Here is a 10360-nt window from a genome sequence, read left to right as displayed (position 1 = left end):
CTCGTTGAGTCAGAAACAGGTAGAAGTTTCCAGAACATTCGTTTATGCATGGGAGTGGCACTCTGAGCATGTGTAGTTTCGGCTGGAAGTGCCAATAAAAAGAGGAACTATAGGTTTTGCCTTTGCAGATGGAAGACATCTGACAAATGAGTGCTGCCTGAAAATCCACTGAGTCAGGACTGCTGATGTATCTCTGATTATAGACTGGAGAGAGAGAAACTGTAACTGAAAGTGTGCTGCTATAGCTGTTTGCTTTAATGATTGTAAATAGTTGCTACCGTAATGCTTTTGTAACCGATCAAGTAATAAAACTCTTGACTCAGATTTCAAGGCACCGGTGAGTGTTTCATCTCTAAAAGAATAACTTCAGTTACTGTTCAATGTTTCCAGAAAAAACTCTCCTAAATGAGTTGTAAGTGTTTACAGAGCTACCTTCACACAAGTATCCAAGTGCAAAGAAAGTGTAATGGACAGTGACATTTAAAAGAAGTTTTTTCAGTAAAGGTCTGAATGATAATTCATACACAAAATTTCCTGAGTGGCACAAAATAGCAAAACACAAAGACACTGAGATTATTCAGACCTTCCTTCTTATTAGTTGTTCCCTGTTGTTCAGTGCAGGCCTCAGCACAATGATATAACATTTGGGGAGAAAGATGCAACCTAGGAGCCCAGCACTGGAGGCTAAGATAGAAAAGATTTCCACAGCTACCATATATTTCCCCTTTGAACTCAGGTAGGATGGAATAAAGGAGAGCCAAACACTGCAAAATACCAACATGCTGAAAGTAATGAATTTGGCTTCATTGAAACTATTGGGCAATTTCCTGGCAAAGAATGCCACAACAAAGCTGATTATGGCCAGGAAACTGATATAACCCAAAACACAGTAAAACATAGTCATGGACCCCTCATTGCATTCTAATATAATTTCTTCAGCAACTGAGTGCATGTCGACATCTGGGAATGGGGGAGAGGTGACCAACCATACGGTACAAATGCCTGCTTGAATAAGGGAGCAGGAAAGAACAATGGCATTGGCAAGTGTTTTCCCCACCCACTTCCTCATCCTGGAACCTGGTTTGGTGGCCATAAAAGCAAGAACCACAGTAGTGGTTTTTGCCAACACACAAGAAACAGCCACAGAGAAGATCATGCCGAAAGTGGTTTGTCGGAGGAGACACAACACCTGCTTAGGATGTCCAATGAATAGCAATGCAGAAAGGAAGCAGAGTAGGATTGAGATAAGGAGAGTATAGGCAAGGTTCCGGTTGTTGGCCTTGACAATGGGAGTGTTGTGGTGCTTCAGAAATATTCCTAGCACCAAGACTGTGATCAGACAAAAGAAAAGAGCAAAAAAGGCTAAACTGATGCCCAGTGGTTCATTATACGATAAAAAGGAAATTAATTTGGGAATACAGAAATCCCTGGTTTTGCTTGGATAGGCTTTTGCTGTGCATGCAGAACAGGCATTCATGTCTGAAAAAGAAAAGGCATGGGCTTCATTTCAAATTGATTCAAGACATCTCACAAGCATACTGCAATGTTTTCTCTTCTACATCTAAAACAATCCATTCATACTAGGATACTCCTTTAGTTTCAGTCTTCTCAAAATAAGGAAGGTGAGGAGTTGATTATGTGGATTGCCATCTACCTTTCTGGAAATGTTATGGTCTCATGTACTTTAGAGCTCTGTGGATGCACAGCTGCCTCATTAGTTGAATCTGCAAGGTAGTGAGCTAAGATTAGAGACATTTTTTGTTTATAAGCACCGTTCTGTGTCCAATAAGCAGAGGACACCTTTGCCCAGCAGCACTGTGGCCCACAGAGTGCAGCAAAATACTGGGCAAGGTTTTGTCAAGTACAGTGGTACCTCGGGTTAAGTACTTAATTCATTCTGGAGGTCCGTTCTTAACCTGAAACTGTTCTTAACCTGAAGCACCACTTTAGTTTATGGGGCCTCCTGCTGCCGCTGTGCCACCGCTGCACAATTTCTGTTCTCATCCCAAAGCAAAGTTCTTAACCCGAGGTAATATTTCTGGGTTAGCAGAGACTGTAACCTGAAGCGTATGTAACCTGAAGCGTTTGTAACCCGAGGTACCACTGTATCTTCTCTGTGTGATGGGTTAATGGGAAAAAGCTGTCCCATGAGCCCTTGCTGCAGCGAGGAGGGGTAAGCCTATATAAGGCTGCTTCTCTTGGATGTCACAGCCATTTTGCTTTGAAAGGGCTCGAATGGATTTCTTTTCTGGTAGGTTTCTGGATGAAACATCGGCTCTCGATCCATTCCAGTCCGGCTTCCGCGCTGGTCATGGGACTGAGACTGCTCTGGTCGCTCTAACAGATGATCTCCGCAGGCAACTGGATCGAGGCGAGTCGGGGCTGCTGATTCTTCTAGACCTGTCAACAGCCTTCGACATGGATGATCATGAACTCCTGGACCACCGCCTTGCCGATGTGGGGATCCAGGGCACAGTCCTTCAATGGCTGTGCTCGTTTCTCTCTGGTCGGGGACAGAGGGTGGCGCTTGGGGGGGAATTGTATCCCGCCACTCCTTGGTGTGTGGAGTGCCCCAGGGTGCAATACTCTCCCCGATGCTTTTTAACATCTTTATGCGCCCCCTCGTCCAGCTTGTCCGGAGTTTTGGGCTGGGCTGCCATCTGTATGCTGATGACACCCAACTCTATCTGTTGATGGACGGCCATCCTGACTCGGCCCCAGACACACTGATCAGATGCTTGGAAGCTGTGGCTGGATGGTTATGTGGGAGCCGGTTGAAGTTAAATCCTTCAAAGACAGAGGTCCTCTGGCTGGGACGGGACGATATGGGATTGAGGGGGCAACTCCCATCTCTTGCGGGGGTGCAATTAGTGCCAGCACCGTCCGTTAAGAGTTTGGGTGTAATCTTCGATACCTCCTTCTCCATGGAGGCGCAGATTGCAGCTATAACAAAGGCGGCATTTTTTCATCTCCGCCAAGCTAAGCAGTTGGCTCCTTACCTCTCTCGCCCTGACCTAGCCACTGTGATCCACGCGACGGTCACCTCCAGACTGGATTATTGTAACTCGCTGTACGTGGGGCTGCCCTTGAGACTGACCCAGAAACTCCAGCAGGTGCAGAATGCCGCAGCAAGACTCCTTACGGGGTCTTCGCTGCGAGATCACATTCATCCGGTGGTATACCAGCTGCACTGGCTCCCGGTGGAGTACAGGATCAGGTTTAAGGTGCTGGTTTTAACCTTCAAAGCCCTATACAGCCTAGGACCCTCGTACCTACGGGACCGCCTCTCCTGGTATGCCCCACAGAGGAACTCACGGTCTTCAAATAAAAACATCTTGAAGGTCCCAGGCCACAGAGAGGTTAGGCTGGCCTCAACTAGAGCCAGGGCTTTTTCAGCTGCGGCTCCAACCTGGTGGAACGCTCTGTCACAAGAGACTAGGGCCCTGCAGGACTTGACATCTTTCCGCAGGGCCTGCAAGACAGAGCTGTTCCACCAGGCCTTTGGTCAGGGCGCAGCCTTACTCCCTCCTTTGGCAATCTTTACAAAACTTTAGTTTATGGTTGCCATCAATTTTGATTTTAATTAATTTTTATAATGTTTTTATAATGTTGCACTATTTTAGTGTTGTTACCCGCCCTGAGCCCGGCTTCGGCTGGAGAGGGCGGGATATAAATAAAATTTCTTCTTCTTCTTCTTCTTCTTCTTCTTCTTCTTCTTCTTCTTCTTCTTCTTCTTATTATTATTATTATTATTATTATTATTATTCTCTCAACCCGATTGGCACCTGGTTGGGTTTTTTTTATGGTGTTCCTTTTTTAGGCACAATAATATTGTTTGTATGAGGGTGGAAATGGCATTGGGCAGCATCACCATAGTATAGGGCCCTGAGGGGCCTGAGGAGAGGATTGACCATTGCAAACCCAAGTGTGGGTTCAGTATCTGCCTGGTTAGAATCTGCATCCTGGTTCCCCAGTGAGACCTTGCTTCCTTGCATTGCAACATGGCAAGATTCCACACTGGCCAACTCCTGTCATACAGATTTGGAGTGATCCAAACCCAGCAGATGCATTCCATCAACATGGGGCTTGTGAAATGATGAACTGATCCTGGGACCCATGCCAACCTTTGTCCTGCCTTCTGCTGTCAATAAAGATTTGGCCTGATTTTATCCCATCACCATTGTTCAGTCTGGTTATTTTGCTGCTCTAACAGGTCACATATTGTTCCTGCTTGGAAAATTTCTTTGCTCATTTGTGAAGTTTGGATACAGTTTTCCCACTTTCAATTCCAAAAGAATTCAATTCCAAAAGAAATTTTAAAAAACCAATTTTATCAAATAACAGAGCAGTATACAAGGAAAGGATTTGTGTACCACCTCAAAGTATAACATCATATTTACTTGTTTTTGGACACCACAAGAATCGAAAGTATGTGTGCAGATGAATACCAACTGGATACAGCTCATATGAATTTCTACACATTTTAATGTATTCCCCTGATGAACAACCTGTGTTTGAAACACATTGAGGTTAGCATGTATACCATTTGGTCCAAGTATTCTGCATCTATCACATTCACTTTTGCTTCTGCTTTCCCAGCTTTCTACACTCTATTTCTTACCCTTCTGGTCTGAAAACTTTCCTTCTGGACATGGGATGCAATCATAGCAACAAAATGGTTTTCCCTCCTTCACTTTCTTGCTGGAGCCGGGATAGCAACTCTCAGAACATACAGAAAGAGGCTGGACCTAATTTGAAATTGAAAGAGTAGAATGATTATCTTGAGAAGGAGTCTCAAGTTCTTAAGATGATCTTCATGTATAACTGAAACCAAATTGGGACCACTCTTTCGTAACTTCATCTGACATCCATCGGAGATGTGAAATAACCAGGCTGTGCAAGGTATTCCAAGTGTGGTTACAACCATTAAAATTAAAAATTAAAAACATTTTAAAACAAATTGAAAGGAAAGGAAGCCTATGGGGAAAGATTAATACATTTGGGGCTTTTAAGCTTAGAAATAAGGCAGATGAGAGGAAAGAGTAAGGATACATGAAATCATGCATTAATAAAGCCTAAATATGTATGGAAGTGAGAGCTGGACCATAAAGAAGGCTGATCGCCAAAGAATTAATGCTTTTGAATCATGGTGCTGGAGGAGACTCTTGAGAGTCCCAGAGACTGCAAGAAGATCAAACACATCCATTCTTAAGGAAATCAGCCCTGAGTGCCCACTGGAAGGACAGATCGTGAAGCTGAGGCTGCAATACTTTGGCCACCTCATGAGAAGAGAAGACTCCCTGGAAAAGACCCTGATGTTGGGAAAGATTGAGGGCACAAGGAGAAGGGGATGACAGAGGACGAGATGGTTGGACAGCGTTCTCGAAGCTACAAACACGAGTCTGACCAAACTGTGGGAGGCAGTGGAAGACAGGAGTGCCTGGCGTGCTCTGGTCCATGGGGTCACGAAGAGTCGGACACGACTAAATGACTAAACAACAGCAACAACAAAATATCTTACACTGAAGCTGAATGTTGTAATATTCATAACAAAAAGATGTACTTCTTCATAAAACAAAATAGTTAAAATCCAAAATTCACCAAAATGAGCACTGGCTACAAACCTGGATGCCTTTAAAAAGGATTAGACAAATTCATAGAGGATAATTCTATCAAGGGCTACTACCTCAACCATTGTAAGCAACAAGCCTCTGAATACCAATCTCTAGAAATTGCAAGTGGGGAACTTCTGGTTTGGCTTGCCATGGCTGAGGCTGTTGATTAGATCTGTGTCGTTTTACGTGGGATATTTTGAGGATGAGATGGGAGTAATCATCCTCCCAACCCCCCAACTCTGGGGCTAGTGGGGGAAGCTTCACACGCAGATCACCCAACACCTGCCCCAATGTAGTAGGAATGAGGTGGCAGGGGGCTCTGGGTGGAAAACACCATGTGTCTCTTTGGCAACTCTCCAAAGTCGCCGCCATGAGTGAACAAACTCCAGTTTTTTAATATGATAATTTGGACTTAATTAATGGGCATACTCTGAGTGAGGGGAGATAAACTACTCTGCTAACTGATTCAGCCACTGAGGAGCCAAAGGATTCAAGTGGAAGAGAGATTATCTTTACTATGGAACTTTTGTGTCAGAACAAAAAAGGGGGGGAGCCACCTTTGTTTCTTTTTGATATATTGCGTATTTGCGACTTGACTTGGCAACCCCACCTGGAAAGTCTGAATACAGATTGATTAGGTACGCAATTATTAACTGTGTGGAAAAGATTTACAAACTTGCAATTAATTCTAACGGGTTGTTAAAAGTGGAAGAGGCTTCTAGGCAAAGTACAGTCTTATCCGTTCTGGTATAAGATGAAATGGAAAGGTTTGGACATATGCCTGGAACAACTGGCAGAAAGCCAGATTTCCTCCATTTTGGGACGTGTCATATTGGATAACTACTGGCATGAAAAAGCAAAAGTGAAAGACATGGAAGAAAATAAACACCCACACAGAAACATACTGTTTTGATATAACTTGCTTGCTTGACGAACTCAAAGGCTGTGGAAATGAACGGATTAACATAGGATTGATTTTTTTGGACTAATTAAGAAAGCAGCGCAAATGTGAGATGATGGCAATCATCCAACCTCAGAGCATGGGAAGACAAACAAAGATTTATGATTTGGCTTAATATTTGGACTGTTTGATTATTTTATAATTCAGAATGTCTTTAATGTGGCAGTTATTTGATTGTCAAATTGGAAAACTTAATAAATATTATTATTATTCTAAAAAAAGAAATTGCAAGTGGAGAGAACACTTCTGCAATTACATCCTGCATTCAGTCTTCTCAAAGACATCTAGTTGCCTGTTGTGGCATTGAATATGTAATCAAACTAGCAGAAATATATGTTTATTCTTTTCAACACATTTAATATATTCAACAGCAAAGGAAATAGTGCAAATATTTTTTGAGTCTTATTTCTACATAGGTTGTATCATTTCTAATCAAAACTCGGTATTTGTTATGGGCTGAACATTGCCCATTCGATGAAAGTGAATGGTTTCCCAAGCAGTTCCCAACTGAATCCTACCTGATTAAACCAATTGTGCCATGTGATGGCAACCTTGTTGATGGTGAACACTTGGTCCGGAGAACCCTGGGGATCCATTCTCCCAAATTTCACTCTATGAAAGGATTGGTTTGAGGAAATAATCCAGTTAATAATATCAAATCCAGTCACTAACTCCCCATTCTGGTCAAAGGAGATCTTGTCTCCAGCACTGTTGTTAAAGGAGACAATTTTCAGAAAGTGATGGAGCTGAGTTGAAAAGGAAAAGAAGCTTAGGAGAGGCTGCATTTCTGTGGAATCTTTCACAGTATGTCATACAAACATCTTCCCTGGGTGGAAGCAGCATAGTTCTTTGTTTTCATGCTCAGACATATGAAAGTCAGTGTCACATTTGCCAAACAACACTTCATTGCAATATTGTTGTTTTTTAGAAGTATCTCGTGTGGGGTGAGTCTTGGGCTTTTTTTTTTTTTTTTTTTGGTAACCAACTACACACTGAACTCCCAGTGTGAATCACAGGACCCAAAGATGGCACCAGGGAAGAACAGGTGATAGAAGATATACAATAGGAGCAAAGGGGAAAGAAATACCAACATCAGGATTTGCTGCCTCGGTGGATCCTTCATTTAAAGCCTATTGACCCCTTCCAACTCCACAACTGTATAATCTCAGAACATGCTCAAATTAATATAGAGAAAGAAGATGGAGAGGATGGGCAGAGTTTGGGTTAGGGCTGCCATAGGTCCAGTATTGTGTCTGGGAAGAATTTTCTGAAACGGCTAAAATCTCAACAACTTTGCCAAAAAACCTCAAAAACTTTGTGTTTGGCTTTTCACTTTTTGACATACGGCAACCATAGTTTGGGGAGACCTTTATTAGACAGAATAAAAATAGACCTGCTAGATCAGTCCAAAGCCTTCCTGGTCCAGCATACAGTTCTTGCAGTAGATTGCACAGTTGGACTAGATTGCCCTAGTGGTCCCTTCCAACTCTACAATTCTATAGTCTCAGAACCTGCTGACAGTAACATGGAGGAAAAACATGCAACTTAGAGGAAGAGAAGAGTTTGTCAAGACCTTTTGCCAGACAGAATCATAAGAGACCTGCTAGATCAGTCCAAAAGCCTATCTAGTCCAGAATATGGTTCTTACAGTGCCCAACCATATGTCAACAGGAAGCCCACAAGAAGGATCTGATTGGAGCATATTGTTATATATTCTGAGAAGTATTTTGCCTTCCAACAGGAGGAATGTCATCCCATTACCTGCAACACCTGCTGATTCTGAAAGTTCATCCACCTTCCATCAACCAATGAGTGGTGATTGAGTCGAGATGAAGACATAGAGTGTAAAGCATGTGCCACAGCATAAACAGCATTGTAGATGCTGTAGCTGTGGCCAGTCAAGCTCATTTCAAAAAATGTCCCAGGAAGGCTTTCCAACTTCTCTTTTCCTGTGCAAATGTCTCCATCCACCTCGTCCCCATCTACACTTAGGAATACACAACCAAAGGCCTGCTGCCAGAAATCCCTGATAAAGCCATCTCCTGTTGTGAATGAAGGGTTTTTGCTTTCGATAAATGTCTTGAATCCTGGCAGATCACTGGAGTGAATGGAGAAGGACAGAACACCATGGACTATATCTGTATCCCATGTTCTTTGATACACCATTGAAGTGAGCTCTATCTGAGCTGTTACTATCCACACTTTTCCTTTATTTATTGTGCATTCTCTTTCTGAGATATATGGTAGCCACCTCAAAAAAACAATGAGATAAGATTCTGCATTAGCAACCACTACATTGGCTTTGCTGTCAATGATTTTATCATATATTTTGGCTCTCTCATGTAGCATGTCATTAATTTCTGTGACAATGGTAAATTTGCTGCTTCTTTCTATGAAGGCAAAACAAATACCCTTTCTGGAGAATACTGGAAACACTGTCTGCACAAATCTTTCTCCATATTCATCATTGGATGTAAGGATCCCAATCCATGTCCATTTGAAATGGAGAAGCAAAGTCAGAATGCCTGCATGCTGAAGAGCATCTTTAGGAGACATTTGGTAGAAGGAAAGGCCTGTGGTTTTATCATTCATCACTGGAGCAGGGCCATATATGAGCTAAGTAAAGGAAATATTAATGAATGAATGAATAGGAGCCCAATTTTGGCCCACATAATCCCTTTCTTCAAAAAGTTGATGCATAAATTTTTAATTACATGCACAAGAACATTTTCAATGGAGGCTGGTTCAGTAGGGAAAATGGGGCGCTGCCTTTTCTCAGAAAGTCTACACCGGCTTGCCTCTTACAACAAGTCAGGTGATTTCTCTGCCTGTCATTGGCTCTGGCTGTAATTATTGCTGATATGCCTGCCTTCCACCTACCTTCTGTCACTAGAGAATGTACTTTCTTCTGTAGGCGCCTCTCATTTATGAAGACCTGTATCTCAGCTTCCATTTTACATTCCTACACAAAGAAATATTTCCCACATGCTTTCAACCACTTCTGTTTCCACACCCACAATCTTTTCTGTGTGGTGAAAATAAGCATTTAAATGGATGAAACCCATATTCCACAAAGAAATAGAGACATCTACACAACCTACCTGTGGAATCTTGTAGATATCCAATACAGTTGCAATATAACGAGAAATTAGAGGCTCCAGTCCCCCAACAACCGCTATTAATTTATTCTGAATGTCACATATGTAGTTGGGAACTATTTTTTCTTTTGAAGACATAAGCTGCATTGTGGCATGATAGGTATTCTTTGCATTGAAGTAACTGTCATAAATGTGGAAGCCCAAGGAAGTATTGGGTAAAATCTGAGAGTTTTCATTTATCTCCTTTACAGCAAATGCCAAAGCCAGGATGTGCTGGTAATACTTAGGCACTACACTAAAAGACAGTACAGCTTATTAGAACATCCCCCACATTGTAAAATATGTACTATGTTGTACTGCCTCTGCTTCCTTATTATTCCTTTCAGTATTTATGTACAAACTGTCTTTAGGCAATGCTTAGCCTTTGGTGGGTTGCTCAAATCTTAGACAACTGTATTCTCCTTTACAACAATGCACTTAATATACTTTATTTATAAATTACCAATATAAAGTTCCGTGTGTTATCACGAACCATACGATTTGACATTTACAGAAGGCTGTATTTTTTTTATTAAAGTTTTCTTCGTTTACAAAGGGATGCGCAATGTCTCTTCAAGTTACATTTTCCATAGGTCAAACCTACTCCCTTTCTTTCTTTCTTTCTTTCTTTCTTTCTTTCTTTCTTT

General features: G+C 42.1%; 1 protein-coding gene across 1 annotated transcript; it reads right to left on the bottom strand.

Moving 5' to 3' along the window:
* Window positions 1-540: 540 nt before the first annotated feature.
* Window positions 541-8742, bottom strand: LOC310747369 (vomeronasal type-2 receptor 26-like; the record flags this gene model as incomplete). Its single annotated transcript, XM_083581732.1, has 4 exons — window positions 541-1479; window positions 4622-4748; window positions 7095-7322; window positions 8338-8742. The coding sequence occupies 4 exons, from the start codon at window positions 8740-8742 to the stop codon at window positions 578-580; spliced, it is 1662 nt and encodes a 553-aa protein (XP_083437858.1). The 3' UTR covers window positions 541-577.
* Window positions 8743-10360: the final 1618 nt, after the last annotated feature.

This window comes from Podarcis filfolensis (genome assembly GCF_964270895.1).
Source record: "Podarcis filfolensis genome assembly, chromosome: 13".
Classification (NCBI taxonomy): domain Eukaryota; kingdom Metazoa; phylum Chordata; class Lepidosauria; order Squamata; family Lacertidae; genus Podarcis; species Podarcis filfolensis.
The sequence above is the reverse complement of the archived record's forward strand: the minus strand, read 5'-3'. Positions and strand labels throughout refer to the sequence as shown.